This window comes from Pogona vitticeps, chromosome 2, assembly GCF_051106095.1.
Source record: "Pogona vitticeps strain Pit_001003342236 chromosome 2, PviZW2.1, whole genome shotgun sequence".
Classification (NCBI taxonomy): domain Eukaryota; kingdom Metazoa; phylum Chordata; class Lepidosauria; order Squamata; family Agamidae; genus Pogona; species Pogona vitticeps.
In genome coordinates, this window is record NC_135784.1 from 32,571,066 (window position 1) to 32,594,774 (window position 23,709).

Below are 23,709 nucleotides of genomic sequence, written 5' to 3' on the forward strand. Positions count from 1 at the left end.
CAGGCTAGGACTCTTGAACAGCACACCAACCCACTCCAATGGTTTCATATTGACATCTTCTCCTTTTCTCCGTTGCTTCGTCCTAGTGGCATGTTCACAGCATCTAATCAGTATCAGTGTGAAGAAGTGTGATGTTGTGGTTAAGAGTGCTGCACTGGGACTTTGTCATTTAACGATTTTGGTCCACAGGGAGCCCTACAACCCACTTTGTGACTCTGGCCCCAACCTTTCCTTTCTGTCATTCTCTTCCTCCGCCCTGCCCCACCTCACTGGGGCTTGTTGTGAAAATAAAGGGCTAGCAGCCTTGAATGTACTGTACTGGAAGAAAAGCAGGCTATAAAGACGATTCGGCCTAAATACATAACATGCCAGCCCTTCTCTCCCAATTTCTTGTGCTGTTCCTAATTCTTTCTGCCCGGCCTCATGCAGCTCTCTCTCTCCCACCCCGTCCTCCATGTTTTCTCTACTCTTCAGCCTCTTTTATTTTCTGTTCTCTTCCCAACCGCCAAAATGTCGCCAGCTCCTTGGATGCTCTTTCGCTAAACGTTGTAGTTAAAAACCAGTACCGGGGGTGTGTGTTTGTGTGTGTGTGTGTGTCCCTTTGCCCACATTGCGGTGCTGCGATTCTTGAACGGGACCAGCAGAGGGAGAACAGAGACCGCGCTTGCCGAGTTTCCAGCGGTCCTCCAAGGTCAGTGGCAGCAATCTGTTGTGTGAACCAAGGGACTCGCCCCTTTCCCCCGCTGGGAGAAAAGGTGACGAGGGTTTTATAAAGACAACCGAGGTCCAGGGAGATCTGGGGAGATCAAGCGGAGACGGGAGGTATGCCCGCCATGCATCCCACAGGGCAAGATGCCCTGTGTGGAAGGTGGTCGCTCTCTGCGGGCGAGAGGGAGAGACGGCCCAGGCTAGAGGTGCCCCGCTGGGAGGATGCAAAAGACAAGCCGGAGCCGCCGCCGGGCCAAAAGGGTGTATGTGTGCGTGTGGAGAGCCGTGGCTGCTCGAACTGCCTTCCTCTTCCTGTCTGCAAAGGCAGGGTGGATCCCTTGCTTGCAAGGAGCCGCCTCCGCCTCTCCGCTTTACCCATTGGGCCGCGGTGTGGCTGCTTCCACCCTTCCTCGAAAAGAACCATTCTGGGGGTTGATGGATGTGACGTTCCGGGTGGCGATTGGCCACGGCAGATGTCTGCCCGGGAGCCCCTTCTCCAAGTCCCGCCCACGACATTACTACTGACTAACAACTGTTCATGTGAACACTCGCTGGTGCCAAAGGTTCCATCTTGGCTGGCTTTTTTTTGTCCCCTTCTTTTCTAAGCAGACTCTGTGTGTGTGATTTCCTTGCAAAGGTAGCTTCCAGGTCTTCTGAGGAAAGTTTTGGCAGTGTAAAGAGATCTAGAGATCTGGAGCCTTTTTGGACTTTGGGGCTGGTCTGTGTTGGACTAGGGCAAAACAGACATGCCACATACCCCACGCCAACGCTTGCAGCCTCGGGCGCCGGTGTGGTCAGAAACGGAAACCCGTGATTTCCTGGCCCTCTGGGGTGAACTCCTGATTCTAAGGTGGATTGAAAACCGGCCACCTAACAGTGATATCTATGAGGACCTCTCGGCGCAGATGATGGCCAGAGGTCACGAACGCAATGCTTCACAATGTAGAAACAGGGCCCGGGATCTGAAGCGGAGTTATCGGCGGGCAAAAGATGCGCAAGTATGTGCCGGAGCCGAGCCCGTTTCTTGTCGCTACTTTCGAGAGTTGGATCAGATGTTTGGTGGTGAAATGGACGGGGCTGCGAATAACCGAAGCCTGTCAAACATGGATGGGTCCATGCGCGTCGTTGTGAAAACTGAGGATGCTGAAGACATGGAGGCTCAAGTCTCAGAGGAAGAGGGCAACCAAATGACCCCGCCAAACACCCTCTCGAGCATGGATGCTGATACCGATACTGAAACAGAGCCAAATTTGGGGATCTCCCGAGATCTGGTGGCCGTGGACCCAGATGTGATTGAAACCACCATTGGAGAGGAAGGTATCGAACTCAAAACAGGGCACTTATGCAGACAACCAATTGCTGGTCCCAGTGAAGATGGACACCATACTGTTACTGGTGAGGAAGTGCCTGGTAACTGTGATGAGCTTTTGTGGGTCCCCTTGGCTGGTTGCCTTCTCAGAAAATTTGGTTCTGGGATGTCAAATGGAATGGATATTGGGCCTTGGAAAGAGCCAGAGGAAGACAAGTGGAGGCTCATGCTGTGTCAAATGTTGGAGTCCTTATAGCATTACTGAGAAAAAGGGCAATGGCACAGAGGGCCACTAAAATAGATAATAAATTTAGTTTCTTGTTAGTTGAGAGTGACCTTTGGGGCTATGAATTATATCTTGCTTAGCTTGTATCTATATCCAGCACTGTTCTTGGGACAGGGAAAGGAGGTATATAGTCTGAGTTTTCTCATGTTTAGACGTCCCGATTAGCAGAGACCTCTGAGAGGGAGACGAGCAGCGCCATTTGGTCTGGGCCTTACTTTGGGGAAGGCTCACCTTAGCCATGAGTGCATGAGGGTTATGACTTCCATGGATTAAAAAAAGGTTTTTAAAATATGCCATTAATTACATTAAAATACTTTGCAGCCTTCCTCCCAGTCAATGATGGGGTCTCACAATATCAGTGTCCTGGCCTCATCTGCGCTCTTAGAGGAACTGTGGATTAGGCAGACTTGAAATTGGTTTCGGAAAAGGTATCTGGCTAAGGTTCGATGTTGGGCACACCACCTTGGGGTTGCCAGGAGATCCATGTGCCATCATGTGCTTAGTTTCAGGCAATTTCAGTCAAAAAATGGCAGGTGGGGGTGATTTAGTGGGGATCGGGAAGTCTTGGCTGTGTCTGGTTGGTGAGGCTACAGAGGTCTTTAGCAAAACATCCAATCAGCATCTGCTCCTAGACCTCTTGGCTCTGACCTGGCAAATTGATGTGGGATGTGGGATATGCTGGCCCTCAGATAGAAAAGGACCAGGAGAGGGGCAGAAAGGGCAGAGTGAATGGAGGAGAAGGGGGGAACTTTACCAAACACAAAATAAAATTTTGTTTAAAATACTGGTGAAGTGTATTCCAGATTTGCTCCCATTCCTTGGTTCTCCTGCAACACATGCACTTCTGGTGGAAGAAGTATTTATGAAACCACTTGACACATACAAGTGTAACAATCAAAACTTTGAAAAGTGATGTTTTGGATGACAGCTTCCCAGAATTCCCCAGTTAGCGTGGGCAATGGCTAGCCAGCCAGGAGGGGTTTGGGGGCAGATATTACTAAAAACAAAACAAAACAACTTTTCTTAGCTTTGCAACTAATGGCACATAATAATCACGGGCACTGGTTTTAGATACTTTCTTGAAGTTACTAATGTCACAAGATTTATAATGTCAGAATTGATGAGCCATACCTACAGTTCTGTTCATTCTCATGAGAAATATCAGATACTGCTTGTGGATTTATTATGATGCTGGATCATATAAACTCCAAATGAGAAAATAGGATTGATCGTATGCAATTCATGTTATCTCTTAATAACCGTATTTGTTTATATCCATAATTATGTATATCTGAGACCTTTGCCTTGCTTACTTCTATGATAGCTGATTGTTATATCACATTACTAAGGTTTCACACAATATGACAGATGCAACTATATTACTGGTCTTTAACTTTCACAAAGGAGAAACAAAACTCCTGTCTTCTGTTACCTTGTGATCTGAACAAGAAAACCCAGAGCTGTTGGGGAAACTCAAAATATACAATATATCAACTTAAATTTTATGTATCACTTTAAGACTTGATGTAGAAATAAGGCCCATGGAATTTAGGGGGATGAAACCCTGAGTAGACACAGAAATGTTTTAATATCATTGGAAAACACAATGTGGCAAACAATATTCTGCAAACGTTATCAGCATTGTGCAGAAATAGGGCAAATGTGATCCTTGGTTAAATGAGGGATAGTTGTGTGTGAAGTTCTTTAAAATGTATATTACTGTGGTTCTTTCCGCAACCCTGTGCGCACTTACCTGGGAGAAGGTCATATTGAACTAGTAGAACCTCCCTTGGAGTAGGCAAATAAAGGATCCCTCTGTAACTTTCTCTCAACAGCGCCTTTTCTTTCTAAGGAAGCATCTGAAGGATATCACATCATACAATTAATATTTCCCTTTAAAAGGACCCAAGGCGGCTTGCGTAATTAAAAACACAATATTAAAAGCTGAAAACAGTACAGTAATATATTCAAGCTCTAAAACAGGTGCCTAACCAGATCTATTGTTTGTTCTCACAGGCCGAGGCCGGCGGGACACCCTGCTAGGACGCCCCCTGACAACAGCCGAGAGAATGGCATCCATGCGGGAGAGGAAGAGGCGGTCCCATGAAGAAATGATGCATGAGATCATGACTGACTATCGGCGCACCTGGGAGACCATGGAGGCCCTTCACGAGAGAGGCGAAATCAGTGCAGGAGAGTTTCGTGAGGCGATGCTGAGGGAAATGCTCCTGGACAGGGAGGCCCGAACGCGGGAGGCTCAGCTAGATCGTGAATCGCGGGCTAGGGAGGCCCAGTTGGATAGAGAGGCCAGGGCCCGGGACTGCCAGCTGGAGAGAGAAATTAGGATTAAGGAGCTCAATATGATTGAGGCAGAGCTCCAGCGTACCAGGGATATTCTCCATCCCATGGTTGATGCCGTGGTGTCTGTGGCTGAGGTCTTGCGTACAACAGGCAGTATCGTGAAGCAGTCTTGCCAGCCACAGCAAAGTGGAGAGGGACCATTTTTAGAGTTGGACAAGAGCAAATAATTTCCCTTCTTCCTGGTAGTAGTATATAGTTACTGTGTTGGACAGAATCAAAGGGGTGGCAAGGAGGGAAAGAGAAAATGTGGCTTCTTCGGGAATTCTAAACACTAAAATGATGTCTGTTTCTTCTGGAGAGCATTTTGTTTTCTTATAATATTTCTCAGAGGAACGTGCTTGCTTTTTGCAGCCCCAGTTTGCCTAGCTCGGTGAGTAAAGACAAACCATGAAATTATGAGTGCTTTTCAAACATACAAAAAAAGCCTAAAAGATCATTAGCTTATCGTCCAAATATTCACTGTTTCCACCAAGTCATATGTCATGGGCCAAGTGGCTTAGGTATCTGGAGGGTTGGTGCACTTTCTTGAGTGACTTTACCAGGAACACTTGTTTTGATATGAAATACATGTGGATATCCTCAAACGGGAGTTTGGTGTGGGTTTGTACATGCTTATAATTCACAACTTCTCCTTTCCAAATCCTCAGCAGCCTCTTCCACTTGTGTAGCAGGGCTGGGAAATCTCCAGAAGTCTGAGGGCCATCCATGTCAGCCCCTGGACTTTGAAGAACTTAACTTACTCCTATGCCTCATACATTCCCAAAATACTTTTCATAATTAAAAATAATATATACCAAAAAGCTCCCTCATGCCCTCTAGTGGCTGTTTTTTTTATTTTGAAATATGTGGTAGGAGACAAGGTGCTTAGGGGGAAAACATAGCAAAATTGCCTTGGGAAATTAAAACATTTGGGGAGCTGCTCCCAGGATGCTAGGGAATCCATTTGGGCCTGTGTGCACCATGAGCCATGCTTTGCCCACCCATGACATAAATTAACAATGTTTAGAACATGATTTGGTGTGACATGGTATAGAGGGGGCACAGGAGAGTGGATTTCATAGTGATTACTGGGGGGGGCAGGCAGGTTGTGACCTGAATTTGGAATAAGTCCCCCTTTGCGCTGACCACCTAACTTTTCATGGAAGAGTGGCCTAAAATCATGGCTGTGTGATTGAGATTTCTTCTGGTATTTACAAACTGTTATTTACATTATCTTCCGTGTTTCCATCACCCATTGTGTTTCATGTCTGTGTGGGGATTAGAATTTGAACTTCTCACATCTTAACTCCACTGGCTGTTACTTTGGAGCTGCAAAGAGAGAAGTGACTGAGAGATGTAATAGCCTGACAATCACATGGTTTCCTTATTATTTTTCAAAGGACAGAATCCAACCTAAGTGGATTTTTTAAGTCTTGCTGATTGCAATGGGAGAAAATAGAAGTACTGTACATATTTAATTTTCCTATTGAGGTTAATGGACTTTTGGAAGTACTGAACTTTGAAAAGTGTGCTCTCATATTTATATCCCTGACAGCAGTGGACATAGACTTCACAGTGTGTATCAGTCAGGCCTAGTGGGATTCCAGAAGTGACAGTGGGGAGGATTCTTAGGGAAGAGGTTTCAGGGCCATGCCCTCATCTTTGCTTCACTGTATGCCTTGCTGGAACAGAATCAGTTATATGTACTAATGGGTAAAGGTAAAGGTTCCCCTTGATGTTTAGTCCAGTTGTGTCTGACTCTAAGGGGTCACAACTCATCCCCATTTCCAAGCCGTAGAGCCAGAGTTTGTCCGAAGACAGTTTCTGTGGTCACGTGGCCAGCGTGACTAGACACGGAATGCCTTTACCTTCCCACCGAGGTGGTACCTATTTATCTACTCACATTTGCATGCTTTCGAACTGCTAGGTTGGCAGGAGCTGGGACAAGCAACGGGAGCTCACTCCATCATGTGGATTCGATCTTACGACAGCTGGTCTTTTGACCTTGCAGCACAGAGGTTTCTGCGGTTTAACCCACAGTGCCACCACATCCCTATACGTAGTAATAAGACACATATATACTGTATTTACTTAATTTTAAAAAGCACTGGAACTTTAATGTTGTCGATCTAAAAATTTTTGATCCTCTGCTCTCCCTTAGCACTGTGTGTGCACTGTATCTCCAGGTTGGGTGTACTATAGCTGAGTTTAGCAATTGGCTTTAAATCCCCTGACATGCTAAGAGGTTCACTGTTAAAGAAATGTTTTCAAGCCAAGTAGCCTAAAACAGTTTAGTTAGTGGTAACTGTTGAGAAAGACTTGTAAGTATGTTGGCTGCACCTGGTTAATAAAATGTGACACACTAGAGATCAGTGGGGGCTTGAAGGAAGAATGGATTCAATACAGTCCTGGACTATGCTAAGCTCAATGACCAGCTTGGGATTCTCATTTCCCCCCTCACTCTTTATGGTATTCCAGTTCCTTTCCAATCCTTACTGTTTCCTCTCTCTTTCTCCATTTACTTCTGTCATCATACTTCTTTCTTCCACCCATTTTTTTGGTAATCTAAATTTGGTAAAGTGTAAAGTGAACAAGTGGAGCCATATCTATTTAATCTATATATAAAGATTACATAATTCATATTTCCCATGGCATGGAATTTGAATTATTTATTCTTTTGAAGTTTTGAGAACTGAACAGCCCTTAGTCTACCTGGATGTCTGCCACAACATATCCCAAGAAGTGGCATTAATTTTTTTTATCTGACAGATCGATTTGTGACTTGTTTATCTTATCTATGTTATGGAGGCCCTGCTCTACCATTGAATCGGTTGAGATGGTTGTTTCAGGTGGCAAATGCTGGAGGGCCAAAGAAATATAGGTAGCTGCTTTAAACTGAGTTAGACCATTGATATACCTAGCCCAATATTGGCAGCTCTGACTGGCAGCAGCTCTTCAGGGTATCTGGTTTCAGGGTAGTAAGATATCCTGGATACCCAATATAATATAGTGGATAGAGTGACAAACTAGAACTCAGGAAGCCTGGGTTCAGATCTTTACTCGGCCACAGAAACCTGCCAGCGGGGTGTGGGGTGGAACTGGTAAAACTATTCACATTTTCCCACTTAACCTGGAAGCCCTGTTAGGCTCTTTATAAGTCACTTCCAGCACAAGAGCCCATAACCTAACATGCTATGCTGTTTGTAAGCGTGCAGTGAGATGCTAAGAGAGGAGAGCTGTGTGTCACTGCAAGGTGGATTAGCATGTGATTCTCTAAAGGTAGAGGATGCCATCCCATCATTGGTGCCAAAGTAAGGTTCTTCACAATATCACATAGGGGAGACATAGCATGCTGCCACATCTTTCTTTTCTCAGCACGAAAATGTGATGAGCTACCCTTGCCTCTCAGAAGTCAACCTGCTTCTTAGAGACCTCTCTGGAATGCAGTTCAGGTGGCAGTCTGATTTGGCTCTGTGGGATGTGTGAAGGAGGGAAGGAGAAAGACATCTCGCCATCCATTTCTGGCACGCAGCCTCTGCCAGGCTTTCCTCTTTGGAGCACTAGAGAGGGTCTGCGACGTTGTACAGCATACAGTGGTGCCTCGCTTAACAATTTTAATTGGTTCAAAAAAAATCGCTATGTGAAAACATCGTTAAGCGAAACACCATTTCCCATAGAGATGCATTGAAAACTGGATAATCTGTTCCAATTGGAACGGATTGCCATCCTTAAGCGAAAATCCCCATAGGAAAAAACGTTAAGCGAAACCCATTGAAATGCATTGAAGCCTATTTCAATGGGGGGGAAAATTCACAAAAAATCCAAAAAGACTCAGAACAAAGCCAAATTAAGTTAACGAAGGTTTTATTAGGTGCACTAACGATTCCAAGCATTTTAAACATTTTTTAAACATTTTAGAATATTTTAAAAATAGCAAAAACGGGGCTGTAAAAAAAAGTTACGTGAAACAAGGGGACCTAAAACTGTCATTGTTAAGCGAAGCATGGTCCCAAAATTGTTAAGCGAAAATCGCCCATAGGGAAAATCATTAAGGGAAGTGCAAGATCGCTCCAAAAAAGCCATCGTTAAGTGAATTTTTCATTGTACGAAGCAATCGTTAGGCGAGGCACCACTGTAGTTTTATACACTGCAGCTCATGTTGCATACACTCGTCCATGGATCCCTCCCTCCCACCCACCCACCCACCAAAAGTCTCTTCTGTTGTTTGTGGTGAGCTACACATGACTGTTCCCTCCCAGGGACTCGTGTCATGTCATGTTTCCTTTATTTCTTCTTTTTCAACCCCCCGCTCCCTCACATTTTACACCCCATTCCCCACTTTCAGACTGCTGTCTGCATCCATCCACACTTTTCTCTGATTACAGCTTCTTAACATACCATGCAAATTTGAAGCAATATTTTCAAGTAATGAGCTCCTTGTAATGAAATCCCTTTTCTAATGGTGAAAATATAACTAAATGGATTATAATTGTAACCAGGAATACCTCCACACATACCTCGCTCTAACTTTTCAGATAGCTTGTATAATTTCAAGTGTGTGGCCTCATTGAATGGAAGAGAAATATGTGATTCAAGCTCATGTAAGTTGTCTTGTGCTTGATGGACGTTGGGGAAATCAGAAGGGGGAAAGGAAGGCCATGGGCTAACAGTTTTTAGCATTTGGATTTTTTTAAAGAAACCAAAATTAATTATATAAGTTACTTAAGAAACAGCAGAGTTTTTTTTAAAGATAACCATAATAGAAATGAATTTCTTGGAGAATTTAGAACTATAATTATTTTTCCAGCCAGCATTCCTAGTTCTATCACTGGCTAAATTCCCCCTCTTTTAGTGCTAATTATAAGCTCTCTTCCACATATTTCTCATTCTACTGACTCTCTTGCTGCTCTGCACTGTTACATCTGCTTTCTTTCACCTTGTGATATTTGTTCACTTCCTAGACTGATATGGTTTTCTTGCTGACTGCTCACTTTGAGTAGTTGGAGTGTTTGCAAACATTCTATGACATCAAAATAATTCAGCCCATTAGCCTGAAAGTCCTGTCAGGTAACACCCAACTAGCATTCTTTTAATTGTTCTTTCTCCTGATGGGCCAGATCATGCTGTCTGCAATACTGTACATTTCTTGGGTTGGAATCATACGATTAATCGATTCAGTGCTTCACCACATTTGCCCTCTTATTACTTTACATTGCAAAGGAAGACAGAAAATGGAAAGGTGCCTCAATTCGTCATACAGGAAACATATTCCCTTTCCCCCACTCCTGCCTGAAGTTTGTTTATGGTTGTGGAATGATTTTTGCAAGCCTAATGGAATGGAATCAGCACTGGCAGAACTTTCCAAGAATTTAGTTCTGATCAAAACATTCAATCCATTTAGGTTTAGATTCAGTTCACTTTCAGAATGGGACTTGATTTTCTAAAAATGTGAATAAACAGATTTATTAGAAATGTTTCTGTGATTTTTCCCCCTGCAACCAGTGAATTGTTAAGTTTGGTCAATACCTCTGTTATGTCGTAGACGAAACCTAAAATAATTTCTGTGTGACGTATTATTTAACAGATAGTGATGGGAAACCTCAGGCTCTGGAGAGAAATCTGCCCTCACCACCCTGGCTGTAAATGTAACCTTCTGGGTTCCCTCAATATGGCCATGACTTTTTATCAGGAAACCATTGTTTGTTGCTTTTTCCCAGCTTTTGTATGGGTTTTCGCCTACTCTAAAATATTGAAATGTCTCTCCTAAAGTTTATTTTGGAGAGTACCCAGCTTGCTGTAGTGAATAGAGTGACAGACTAAGACTCAAGAAACCGGAGTTCAAATCCGTGGCCATGGAAACTCTAGGGAATATGTGGAACTGATAAAACCACCCCTTAAATAGCTTGCTTACCTTGAAAGCCCATTAGGGTTGCCACAAGTCAGTTCGGACTTGATGCAGAGACCATTCATACCTTTAAGCTAAAAATAGTCTGGTACTTTTTAATCCAACTGTTTTACATGTGGTCCCAGTCATCTCTGGAATGCAGCATCTAAGAATGTCTCTGAAACTGAATTTGGCCCTTTCAGACTGAAAATAGTCCCCCGCCTTCTGTTTAAGATGCACTTTTTGAAGCGCATCACTTGAGCAAACGAAGCAACCGGGCATGCTACAAAAGACAGCAACATCTGTGTCACTAATAGCAGTTCTAATAAAAATCTTGTCCCTCCTTAGTTCAGAAAGAGTTTGTGTGAGAGGGCCAATCAAAGGCTGCCTCAGATGTTTTCCTGACAGCAGACAGGGATTCAAATATTTCTATATTTTCGAACAAATTTGTCTCTGGCAGCTGTGCTGATGACTGGGAAATTCTTCTGGGAGTGGTAGTTTAAAATAATTTGCCTAAGCTCTACAGCATGACAAATGAAAAGTAGTATGAAAAGAATGGCCTCTACCTCAGAGATTATCAAGAGATTCTCAGTAGAGGTGAAGTCAGACTTTCTCTAGTTCTCCATTGGATTCCCAGTGTGGTGTGTAGTGGATAGAGTGACTGACTAAGGCTCTGGAGAAAAGGGTTTGAATCCTGGTTCATCATGGAAACTGATATATATCTCATTTACCTTGAAAGCCATATTGGGATTGCTATAAATTGGCCCCAACTTGAACATGCAAGTTGTTTTTTCTCTACATTGGATCAAAGGGAAATGTACTGCAGAAAAAGCCATGGGGACGTAAGGCCTCACGGCTGCAGCCTCTCATGGACAAACCCAAAGCGGAGATTTAAGCAAGTAATATAGTTGCCTGAGTGGAAGACAGGAGGAGGGCCTGGCGTACTCTGGTCCATGGGGTCACGAAGAGTCGGACACGACTTAACGACTAAACAACAACGAATAGTTGCCTGCATCTTCTTTGCATGGAGAGGGGGTATAACAGTGGTGTAATACTGTACTCTTACCTTTACCTTTCAAAAGTATCGTAACAAGTGGCTAAAGCTGTTTTGGGTGGGAGGAATGCTGTAATGTGGATCTCAATCATATGTCAGCTCTTGTGCCTGACTGGGCAACCAGGATGTGCCTCAACACGTGCTCTGTTAGCTTTGGCAGGCTACACAAACCTAACACAAACACCGATAAGATTCTAGTGCACATTAACCAACCTTTCAATAACATAAAAATGGGAGAGGAGCAGTGTAAGAAAGAAAGCCTCTCACTCTACCTCTGACTGACTGTAGGGCCGGGGAGATATGGAATTTGCTCTCATGGGATGACCACTGGCTTAGATGCATTTTGGGTAAGAGAATGTCTTCAATTAGATTTTTTTTAAAAGATTGTGGGGAGGAGGCAGCCCCTGCCACAAGAATAGGGAACACATGTGTCCCCAGATGTTGTGGAATTTATGATTAATTTTCATCGCCATTACTGGCTTGCTCTTATCCAGGTATTCTCACTTCTTTTTTTGGTGTTCCACAAAGGATACCTCCTGAAGACTCAAAATTCCCCAGGAACAACTGGAACAAGAAACAAAGGCTTGGAAGATGGCCTTGAGCAAGGGTCCTTGGCCTGCTCACATGACTGAAATGAAGGTCTCTACTGGTGTGTTTGTGGGCTGAAGATCCCATAATTCTACCTGGGGAATTCTGGGATTTGGTTCCTTTAAAAAAAAAATCCAGATGGCACAGCTACAATGAATGACTTTGTCTCAATCCTTCTTGTCACCGATAATTTTGATGATTCAACAATTGTCACCCAGATGCCCCCCAATGTGATACTGTGGTCCCAGTGTTTTGGCTTTTTTTTTCTTTGTTTATTCTTATCCAGGGTTGGCTCATAAGAACTTCATGGTTGCCTACAGAAATTCCAAGTCTTTCCCCACTTAGAATAACAACCACCTGTCCACCTGCAACCTTAGCCAAAGTAAGTGTTTATACGGACACTTTTCCTTATTATTTGCTACTCAGCAGCTAAAATTCTTCCCCAGCAGGCAATAATACTGGAATAGCGCTGATTATTATAACACTTCAAATGCATTATAGGTAAAACAAAATAAAAAGTTTTTTAAAAGACAAAAATGTGGTGGCACCTTAAAGATTAACGTTTATATTTTTTAATGTGATTCTTTCGTGGACAAGGCCACTTCATCAGATATGTCTTATGTCTGATGAAGTGGACTTGTTCACAAGAGCTCACATTAAAATATATAAAAGCTAGTCTTTAAGGTGCCACATCGTTTGTCTTTTTTTAACTATTTACTTTTGTTTTGTTTTCACCTATAATGCCTGCACAGACTTAACACAGCTATCCCTTCTACAACTTCAAATGCAGCAAGACATTACACAAAAATCCAAAATCCAGATTTAGAGCAGTGTTGTCTGTCCTATAATGACTAGGCGGTACTGTCTTGCATCTGATCTCAGATCCAGGGAGAGCACTGCGGATTACATTTGCTTGCAATCTGGTTAGTTTTTAATTTCAGCAACTGACTGATTAAGTGATTTGGGGATTACACCGCCAACCATTTACTAATTAAGAGTCTGATTTGTTTTGTGTAATTTACACTTGAGAAGGAGACAAAAAGAGAAGCAATAGCACCCCTCCACTTCCCTGTTCATTTGATTTACAGATAAAAACAACCTCTTAGAGCAAACCATATATTTTCAATTGGCAAATATAAATAAAATACAGTACACAAAGTTGCCACACAGTGAAATGAAATTTTCATTTGGCAAATGATTTGGAGAGTGAAAGGAAACACCAGGGGGGCTCCTGAAAATTTGAAGTGATCAGAAGCATTACAAAAAATATCCGCATGATTGTTGGACCTGTGAAAGTGCATTCACACAGAAAGGGTGGCACTTGATAGTGCAGGTACACAGATTTGACTCGAAACAGAAAAGTAAAAATCTAAAGACACAATATCAATTATCCCTGGCAGCGTTGTTGCTTTAAAGTCCTCACTGGTCAACGTACACATTACAGGGGTTGTCTATACTTCCAAGTACAGAAACACATCCATCTATATCCTAATGATACAACTTATATAATTAGTAGTTCAATATACACTAATATATATATTTATGTGTGTACTGTTCTCAATTAAATGGTAATACAGTTAAAAAGTAAGAAAGATGATTTCTCATGGGAACCACTCAAGCCTCTTGGTGTAAGATGTTCCACAGCATAACTCCTACAACTGAGAAGGTCCTGTCCTGTGACCCACCCAGATGACAATAGGATGTAAAGGTGGGCTGCTGGGTATGACTTTGGAACTCAGGGAGGAACATGTAGAAAGAAGATAACTTTTCTTGTTCTCACACCATTTAGAGTTCTACAGGTAATAACCAGCACTGTATTGTACTCAGAAACAAACGAATAACCAATCCAGGTACAATCTGGGGTCATACTCATAGATATTCTTAAGAACAGTCTACAGACACAACTCTAGCAGCAGCATTTCTCAATGACTGAAGTTTCCAAAGAGTTTTCATGGACAACCCCATGTTGTGTGCATTGCAGTCTAATATAATCTAAAGGATGTACGTTAACAATATCGAATAAGCATAACCAGATTTTGGGTAACATCTGTATTGGGCCACAAAAACACAATTTTTAAGGGGGCAACCTTATTAACTTGTTTCAGCATGCACAACAAAAGGAAGGAAGGGCTAACTCTTGTGGAACTTTTAAGACTAACAGATTTCCTTTAGTAAGACCTTTGATGGATGACTCAAATAGACTGAACTAAATTAAAGAAATGGAACTACATTAAAGAAAGGCCTGCAGTCCACGGACGTTCACACTAAAATAGATCTGTTAGTTTTAAAGATGCCACAAGACTTCGTTTCTTCTTTTATACAACCTAATCTATCATTAAAAAGGAAAGATTTCAATCCCTTCATAAACCTTTACCAAACTGGCTATTAGAAGACTCAAGATGGGAGAGCGGTAGCAAAGTCCAAAAATAATTCTGTCCCGATGCTGTAGCCATGGGTTCTGAGGTTAAGACCTGGGTCCCAAAATGGAGGCTGTAGGAAGGGGAATACAAAAGTACAGTAGTGGGTTCCCCCCATCTTCATAGATAAAGAACTGGCAGGCACCCAGTAAATAACTCATGCAGTTTTAGAAGGGGAATGGAGTTCCATAAATGGGGGGCAAATTGGTTATATCTTCAGATGGTCCCAGTGGTGGGGAGCACATTCTGTATGGATTGTTTGTGTGGTTTTGTGTTTTTAAAGCTTTTAAAGTTTTCTTTTCTTTTGTTGTTTGTATTTTTCATTTCATTTTTTAAAAAACCCACCAAAACTCACTGTTAGGTAAAGTGGTATTACTTCACTAGGTATCACAGCTGTCTCCTTATCACATAATTTGACTATATGTTTTAAGCCGTAAGGTCTGCAATTAAAAACTCAGTCCCAAAATTCAGTGGCTGAGTTCAATTGCAGAACTTGTGGTTTCAAATAACTAGTCAAATTATAGCTTTGAGACTGGATAAGATCATAGCCAAAATAACTATTTGGACCAGAAAGGATTTGAGGCCAGAATGGAAGAATGGTTAAACATCAGAGGGATAAGTATGATATTTAAAATGAAAAACACTAGCAAAGATGTTATGCCACTGTTTCTAGATGTGGAGAAAGCATTTGATAGGGTGGAATATAATTTTTTAAATCAGGTTATATATAGTTATAACTTACGAAGCCAGTTTAAATAATGGATTACTTTGACATATGACTATCCTTTTACCAAGCTGTCAATCAATAGAGATATTTCAGAGAAGGATTTCAATTATACAGGAACTTTATCACCTTTTTTCTTTGCTTTTGATACTAAGCCTTCTGCAACTGAAAATCCATGGCATTCAGTCACATTCCAAAAATCTGTCTTGATGCCAGTGATATGGTATTAACTTTAACTAAACCAAATGGAAATCATTACAGAAGTTACTAATCTCATGCATATATTTAGTACAGTTTAATAGATAAACTTGCCTAAATCAGACTAGATTGGCTTTAGTATGCATCCGTCAAAAATATATTACGTTTTTCTACATGTTAGACTAACCAACTAGTTATTTAGGCACTTGGATACACTACAATCACGATGACTGGTTTGGTATGAGCGCCATAAATTACTTATGGAAACAGAAGGTGAGTTGATATATATTCATAAAGTTTACCAATTGTTTTGTTGGGAAGGATTTCTGTTATAAAAATGAACATCAAAATATTATTTTTGGTTCTGAATCCAACCCTTAGAATGGATCTATCAATTCTTGTTTCTTAGAAAATTTTGATCAAGAAATGTATACAGCATGGCAAGCCCTCGTAGCACTGAAAATACAGACACAACAAATCAACAGAGGTACAAATATATTAAACTACAGCGGTGCCTCGCATAGCGATCGCTCCGTTGAGCTTAGCGATGGGGTTTTGGCCATCGCCAGAGCGATCGCTTAGCGATGGCCCCTATGGGGAAAAATTGCTTTGCGATGATCGCGGGGAAACGATCATGGCAAAGCGACCCTTTTTGCACAGCTGATCGGCGGTTCCAAAATGGCCGCCCGCTGTTTTGCCTCGCTTTAGACGCACCGAAAATGGCCGCCCCTATGGAGGATCTTTGCATAAGGTCAGTTTTTAAGCCCACAGGAACGCATTAAATACAGTACATTTTAATGCGTTTCTATGGGCTTTTAAAAATCGCTTAGCGATTAAATCGCTTAGCAAACTTTTTTCCTGGAACAGATTAACATCGCTAAGCGAGGCACCACTGTACATTATACACCAATTAAACTGGCAGAAATAAAGGAGTTGCATCAGTTGAATAAAGATATACTGTATGAATATTAGAATTTACATTTAGTAAAGGTTTATGATTGAGATACCAGATCTGGGTTTTATAAACATACAGCGGTGCCTCACTTAGCAATGTTAATCCGTGCAGGAAAAAACATCGCTAAGTGATTTAATCGCTAAGCGAAATTAAAAAGCCCATAGGATCATACTAAAACGCGTTTAATACGTTCCTATGGGCTAAAAACTTACCTTAAAGTGAAATTCCTCCATAGCGGCGGCCATTTTGGGTGCCTCTAAAGCGAGGCAAAACAGCGGAGGCCATTTTGTTTTTGCGGCGGCCATTTTGGAACCACCAATCAGCTGTTTTAAAAAGTTTGCTTTGCCATGATCGCTTCCCCGCGATTATCGCAAAGTGAATTTTAGCCATAGGGGACATCGCTAAGTGATCGCTCCAGCGATGGCCAAAAGTCTATCGCAAAGCAATTTCATCGCTCAATGGAGCAATCGCTAAGCGAGGCACCACTGTATATTTAAGGCAGGCAGTGTGGCAATAGGCTGCCTATTATCAGAATGGCAAAAAGCAGGATCTTTGTTAAAACCTGGGCTCTCACCTTTAGCTTCCATTTTGGATAATGAACAATTTCATAATGAATTTTCCTTAATTAATTTCAGTTTTTGGAGAAAACAGGAATCAGATATATTAAAAACATTATTTGATCCTTAGCAGATCTTAAGCAGCACATTTAAACTACAAGGAACTTATGAAATGGTAGGGTGTCCCAGCTCTTTCTGTTTATTTTATTTAAGAATATAGTGGCCCAAATCCTATTGCTTAGTTGCATCTGTGGAAGGCAAATTGCATAATTTCCAGTGTATCCTTGCAAGCAATTAACAAATATCTGCTCCAATTTTTGGCTGCCCAATGGCTTTAATTGGGGTCTTCTTAATTGCCCATGAGAATGCACCGGTTACATCACTTGCCTGTTGCAGGAATAACTAAGCAACAGAGTTTTGACTGTGACTCCTTTGATTTAAAAACACAGAGGGCTGAGATGAAAAACAGTGTTTAAGTTAATAATAGGTAGAAATTATATGTCTGGAGAAGTGACCCGGTTTCAGTCCTAGGTAGCTGACTCGTGGTTCACTCAGACTTCCATCCTTCTGAGGTTGGTAAATTTGGGTACAAAGAAAACAATTGCACCAATTTGAAAATGCAATATAGAAAAGCACATACACACTTAAGATTTGAACAAATTGATACAATGATGAAATGGGGTACTGTATTTGTTTAGATCAATGGTCCCCAACCTTTTTAACCCCACGGACTGGCTGAGGGAGGTGGGGCACCCCCTCTCGCTCGTGCGCATGCGCGAAGGTGCGCTCTCACTCTCGCACAGGCACGCTCGCACGCATGCGCGAAGGAGCAGGAGGGTGCTCGTGCGGGTGTGCTTGCTCATACACAAATGGTACGCAGTGCTCGTGTGGGCACATGCAGTCATGCACATGCACAAAGGGGCTGTGCGGGGGGAGCGCGTGCGGGGGGTGGGTGGGAGGTCTGTCTTCACAGCCAGGCCCGGCTCAGGCCACGGACACAATACTGTATTTGCTTTTAAAGCCACTACAAGTAGAGCTAAGTATTTGGAAAATATTCGTGTAAATTGCCATAAAGATTTAGATGTATGAAGATAGCCATATGAAATATAATTTAAATGTTATATTTAAGTTTTATAATTGAATTTTAGGTTTTAGCTAAAATTGTTTAAATAAATAATAATCATATTTACAGCTCCATTTTAAAGTATTAATATTAGCATTATTTTAATTCATTATATTTTTACTGATACCTATGGCATGATAGTACTGTTGCTCTAATGCAGCGTATTAATTTCTTTTAAAAATTTGCAATGATCTGTTGATTATGCAATAAAGATTTGAATGAATGAATGAATGAATGAATGAATGAATGAATGAGTACCCAGCCTGCTGGGGGAGCAACGTCTACTTTGCATAATTAAAACGTAAACTGCTCCAAGAAGGCTCTAAGTGCTATGGCACAGTATATAAGCAGCAAACTTTTGATAGGCCAGACTTACTTTTATTAGATTTGGAAACTTCTTCTTTAATCTATATGAGAAAAAGACCTGCAACTTAGTATTAGTTTAATAGAATGGAAATAGATTTTGGAAAATATCAATTCAAAATTAATTTCAACATGTTTGTGAGACAATTATTATAAAATAATCTTCCAATAGTATCTTACATCTTATAAATCAGCAATTATACATAACAAAACACTGTTGGATAAAAGCTGGATATGTAATGCACAGCATGCAGAACTACTTCATTTTGATCTTGGAAAACAAGAATTTTTGGCATGCTGTGATTTAAGTTTATTGCTAATATGATAGGTAATGATATACCACTGGATCCTAAAGTGACTCTGTTGTATTATAATATAAAGAATTGGTTAATGAGTCAGATATTCATCTGCCCCCCATCTGCTTGCTTCTGTGAAAATGGCTATAGCAACCACCTGGAATGAAAAAAAGATGCTTTATCTGTAAATGACTGGTTTAATAGTATCTGGAACATTGCCCTATTAAGTAAATTGACATATTATCATAGGATACAAATAAATTACTTGCAAGGTATATATACATTTTATGAGAGATAGGCAATGTTTGTTATGTATCAGAACGAGAAAGCAAGAAATAAAACATACTCTTTAGCTTTTTATATCTTGCTATAGAAAGCTGTATTTTTTTAAAAAATAGTGAAGTTTGGAATTTAATTTTGTTTGCTTAAAGCCAGTCAAATCCCTCAACTCCCAGGCTTCTTTCCATGCTGGTTTTTGTTTTCTTTTTACCACCTAACGTTACGAAGACTTCTGCAGACCTTAAAAGCTTGCAGAATTTTGTGGAATGACAGCTGGTCTTAAGACGGTGTTAAACATCTGCGGTTCTTGGATGTTATCTTTTTCTCCCTTATGGACTATCTTTGGTTTTGTATCAGTTAAAAGCAGTAGACAGATGCAGTCTTGTCCTTTCAGACATGGGCATCAAGAAGCATAATCCAAAGGCTTATAACATAGGGTACATGCCCAGTTGTGCCATTGGTTATCCTCAGCACACCCTACACCCCACCCCTGGGCATGCAGCCCATATATGAAGAGGACTACAGATTCTGCACAACCGAAAAGTAATTCCCAAAGGGTTAATATTAGTGTACTCGCGAAGGCTTTCACGGCCGGGATCTAATGGTGGTTGTGGGTTTTTCAGGCTCTTTGGCCGTGTTCTGAAGGTTGTTCTTCCCAACGTTTCGCCAGTCTCTATGGCTGGCATCTTCAGAGGACAGCACTCTGTGCTCTGGTGTACAGTGGTGCCTCGCTTAACGAGCGCACCGTTTAACGACGAATCCACATAGCGATGCGTTTTTTGCAATCACTAATGCAATCGCTTTGCAATGATTCCAATGGGCGAAAATCGCATTGCGATGATCGGTAAGCGTTTCGCTTACCGCTCTTCACTTTGCGATGTTCTAAAAACAGCTGATCAGCGGTTCCAAAATGGCTGCCGGAAGAATAAAATGGCCGCCCGCAGCATTTTCGCACCCTGCCCTCACTTACCGAGGTGGCGAAAATGGCGGCCAGATGGGGAATCTTCGCTTACCGGTGAGTTTTCACCCCATAGGAACGCATTAAACAGAGTTTAATGCGTTCCTATGAGGTTTTACATTCCGTATAGCGATGTTTCCGGATAGCAACGTTAATCCTGGAACGGATTAACGTCGCTATGTGGGGCACCACTGTAGTTGGCTTGGGAGTGGAGTATTTATGGCTGTGAGATAGGCTTTTGTCTTTAATATTATAATATGAACCCAAGCTTTAGTACTTTTCTCTTATAGTACATCAGCAGATTCTTTAGCATTATGTTTTTGAGGTCAACAGATATTTGAACTGTTTAATTTTCAAGGAATGGGAGTAACTATGTTTAGCTTTTTGCAGAAAACTACACTGAGTCTTGTGGCACCTTAAAAATGGAAAGTGTTGAGTTATTATTTTTGCAGTAGATGCATCTGACTTGTGTATTATTTGATCTGCACCTGAGGAAGTGGGCTATAGTATAAAACTTGTTGGTCTCTCAGGTGTTCTAAGACTCTTTGTTGTTTTTAATCCCTTATTGTTTAGTAGTCTAAATCCAATTATTAGTTCAACCAGAGTAGACGACACACTACCTCTGGCTAACAATTCTCATTCTTTTCAATGAGCCCGTTCTATTTGGGATTTACACCGGGTTTAGTCCCACGCTGGATTTGTTTGGTCAGTTAATTTTTTTTTTAAATGGTTGTTGTGGGTTTTTCAGGCTCTTTGGCCGTGTTCTGAAGGTTGTTCTTCCTAACGTTTCGCCAGTCTCTATGACTGGCATCTTGAAAGGACATTCAGAGGACATCTTCAGAGGACTGCAGTCCTCTGAAGATGCCGGCCACAGAGACTGGCGAAACGTTAGGAAGAACAACCTTCAGAACACGGCCAAAGAACCCGAAAAACCCACAACAACCATTAGATCCTGGCCATGAAAGCCTTTGCGAATACTGTACATTTTAAAATAACTTTCTGTACACTGCTTTGAGTTATTTAGACATAGTAAATAACCATAAAGAAATAAAAACAATTAAACACAAAATGAAAATGAATATCAGTGTGTTCTAATAATTATGTGCCATCAAGGTGCTTATGGGTCATCCCAGAGTCTTCTAGCTATAAAGCTCTCAGAAGTGGTTTACTAGCCACTTGTTCGGGGGGGGGTGGCCTTCTGGGACTACGCAGCTTGTCCAGGGGTGGATAACCAGCAAGGCACACAACCTCATCAGCCAGCACAGGCTCTTCACTGACACCTCTCCTGGGAGGCCTAGTAGGGGTTCAAAATCCTGATCCCAGGTTCTGCAGCCAAGTGCTCCATCTCAGTGATCTATACAAGCTCTCTTCCTTGCCTTGCAGTCCTGGCATTTGTACGCTACACCTCGTTCATAGATGTCTTGTGTTTAGATTCTTGCCACTCCTCAATCCTCCCCTTCTGTGTGCTGCTGATGGGTGCAGGTACTCTCTCTTTCCAACAACTCATCAAGGGTCAAATACACACATAGAAACACACCTGTAAAATCCTACAACCAATACGCTGCTGTGAGAAACAAGGCATGGGAAATACCAAGGAGGTGCTGTTACCTGCAAGCTTATGGTTAAGAACACAAGGCTATAGATTTGGGGGAAGTAGAATTCTCGAGGCTCACAGAAATTCATGTCCTGTACAAAAATAGTCAGGTTTTTTGGCCAGTGTGGACTCTCTGGTGTGAAATAAGGTGAGATTTCTGGTTAAAACTCTTCCCACAGTTGGGGCATTTGTAAGGTTTCTCTCCCGTATGAAGCCGCTGATGTATCACAAGCCCGGAGTTGAAGCTAAAGCTCTTTCCGCAGTCCTTACACGCATATGGTTTCTGTCCTGTGTGAATGCCTTGGTGGGAAATAAGGTGTGACCTCTGGTTGAAGCTCTTCCCGCAATCAGAGCATTGATAGGGCTTCTCCCCTGTGTGGATCCGTTGGTGTATAACCAGCCCAGAGTTATAACTGAAGCTCTTCCCACAGTCAAGGCATTTGAAGGATTTCTCTCCCACATGGGTCCTCTGATGCGAAAGCAGGTGCGATTTTTGAATGAATCTCTTCTCACAATCGCAGCACTGGTACGGCTTCTCGCCAGTATGAATCCGCTGGTGTATTATGAGCCCAGAGTTGTAACTGAAGCTTTTCCAGCAATCAAAGCACTTAAAGGGCTTCTCTCCTGTGTGGGTCCCGCGGTGGGATGTCAGGTGTGACAGCTGATTAAAGCTTTTCTCACAATCGGGGCATTTGTAGGGCTTCTCTCCTGTGTGGATTCTCTGATGCACCAAAAGGCCAGAGTGGTTGCGGAAGGTTTTCTTACAGATAATGCACAGGTAAGGTTTCTCTCCCAGATGAATGATCTGAGGTTTACTGAGGCTCATGTTCTGACAGAAGGTATCTTCCTGCTTGCTGTATGTAATTGTACCATCTTTGGTGTGGATCAATTGCTGGATAACAATTTGGTCCAGATTTTTTAAAGCTTCCTCCTTTTTTCGAAGAGTTTTGACCTGTACTTTGTTGGAATAGGATTTTTCTTCCTTCGCTGTTGAATTGCGACTCTTGTGCTCTTTCTTCCATTTCCAATTTTGGGAGACTGGCTCTTCTGATGGTTCTGTGAACATCACATTCTCAGGTTCTTCTTTTACATGTGTCTGATCCTCAGTCACAGTGGCCATCTCATCCCCTGTTGAAACAAACAGAATCAAAAGAGATGTAGCTTGCCAGCTCTCCTCACATCTCAATTTCCCTAAAAATAATGAGAACAGAACAAGCAAATTACCATGGGACAAATTACCATGAAGTCAAGCCTATTTCTGAGATTTTATAGTGTTTTTGTTACTTGACTCTGACTTTTTATTCTATTTATTTATTCAAGGAGAAAGGTAGTGTAAAAATATCATAGATAGATAGATAGATAGATAGACAGACAGACAGACAGACAGACAGACAGACTGACTGACTGACTGACTAAAAAGTCAGATTTAAGGGACAAAAACACTCAAAGTGGCTTACATAATTAAAAAGACAACATTTAAATACTAAAAACAATAATATACAAATATTAAAAAGAATTAAACAAGTATTACATTAAAAGTGTTAATTAAAAATCAATAGTAAAAACACATTCAAAAGCAGCAGAGCACAACAATCCAATCCTCTCATGCAGCCAGCCACTAAGGAAAAGCCTGCTGGAAGAGAAAGGTCTTTGCCTGCCTGCAAAAGGACAACAAAGATGGGATTAGGCTAGTCTCCTGTGGGAGGGAGTTCCACAGTCTAGTAGCAGTGACAGAGAAGGCCACCAAGCATGCCTGCAAGGCTGGTGGCATCTCCTAATGATCTTAATCCCGGGACAAACTTATAGAGGGAGATGCAGTCTTTTAAATAGCTTGGACCTAAGCCATTTAGGACTTTATAGGTTAAAAATTGCCGTTTGAAATGTGACCAGAAACAAATCAGCAGCCAGTGGAGCTAAAAGGGGAGTTATCTAAGCCCTGAGACCAGTCCCAGTTAATAATCTGGCTACAGCATTTTTTACCCGCTGCTTTCCAAACACTTTTCAAAGGCAGCCCCACATAGACCGCATTAGAATAATCGAGCCGAGATGTAACTAGGACATGTGTCACCATGGCCA

At 41.8% G+C, this 23,709-nt stretch overlaps 2 protein-coding genes across 7 annotated transcripts in view; one reads left to right on the forward strand and one right to left on the reverse strand.

Annotated features, from left to right (window-relative positions):
* Positions 1 to 15,206, forward strand: LOC110088048 (uncharacterized). Of its 3 annotated transcripts, XR_002302031.3 has the most exons (3): positions 1 to 691; positions 4,320 to 11,928; positions 12,110 to 15,206. XR_002302031.3 is itself a non-coding variant. In XM_020810099.3 (2 exons), exons 1-2 carry the CDS (start codon positions 1,455 to 1,457, stop codon positions 4,829 to 4,831), a joined length of 1,083 nt encoding a protein of 360 aa, XP_020665758.2. In that variant the 5' UTR covers positions 838 to 1,454; the 3' UTR covers positions 4,832 to 10,115. The 3 variants fall into 3 exon arrangements, 2 of the variants coding, with proteins under 2 accessions (XP_020665758.2, XP_020665757.2); XM_020810099.3 differs by lacking the exons at positions 1 to 691; positions 12,110 to 15,206 and adding an exon at positions 838 to 2,025 and having other exon boundaries at positions 4,320 to 10,115; XM_020810098.3 differs by lacking the exons at positions 1 to 691; positions 12,110 to 15,206 and adding an exon at positions 841 to 2,103 and having other exon boundaries at positions 4,320 to 10,115.
* The window catches only part of LOC144583054 (uncharacterized), a 27,534-nt gene continuing 17,096 nt past the window's right edge, over positions 13,272 to 23,709 (reverse strand). For 3 of the 4 annotated variants that reach the window (XM_078388767.1, XM_078388768.1, XM_078388770.1), the window contains exon 2: positions 13,272 to 22,761. In XM_078388767.1, coding sequence (XP_078244893.1) covers positions 21,740 to 22,761 — 1,022 coding nt within the window. In that variant the 3' untranslated portion in view covers positions 13,272 to 21,739. Of the gene's footprint in view, positions 22,825 to 23,709 lie in introns of all 4 variants that reach the window. The other variant, XM_078388769.1, reaches the window with a different exon arrangement.

Bases quoted from the DNA above. Each gene is read 5' to 3' on its own strand.
- LOC110088048 (XM_020810098.3), top strand. From the start codon at position 1,455: ATGCCACATACCCCACGCCAACGCTTGCAGCCTCGGGCGCCGGTGTGG. The intron at 2,104-4,319 runs GTGAGGAAGTGC...TTGTTCTCACAG, and splicing joins TGGACACCATACTGTTACTG to GCCGAGGCCGGCGGGACACC.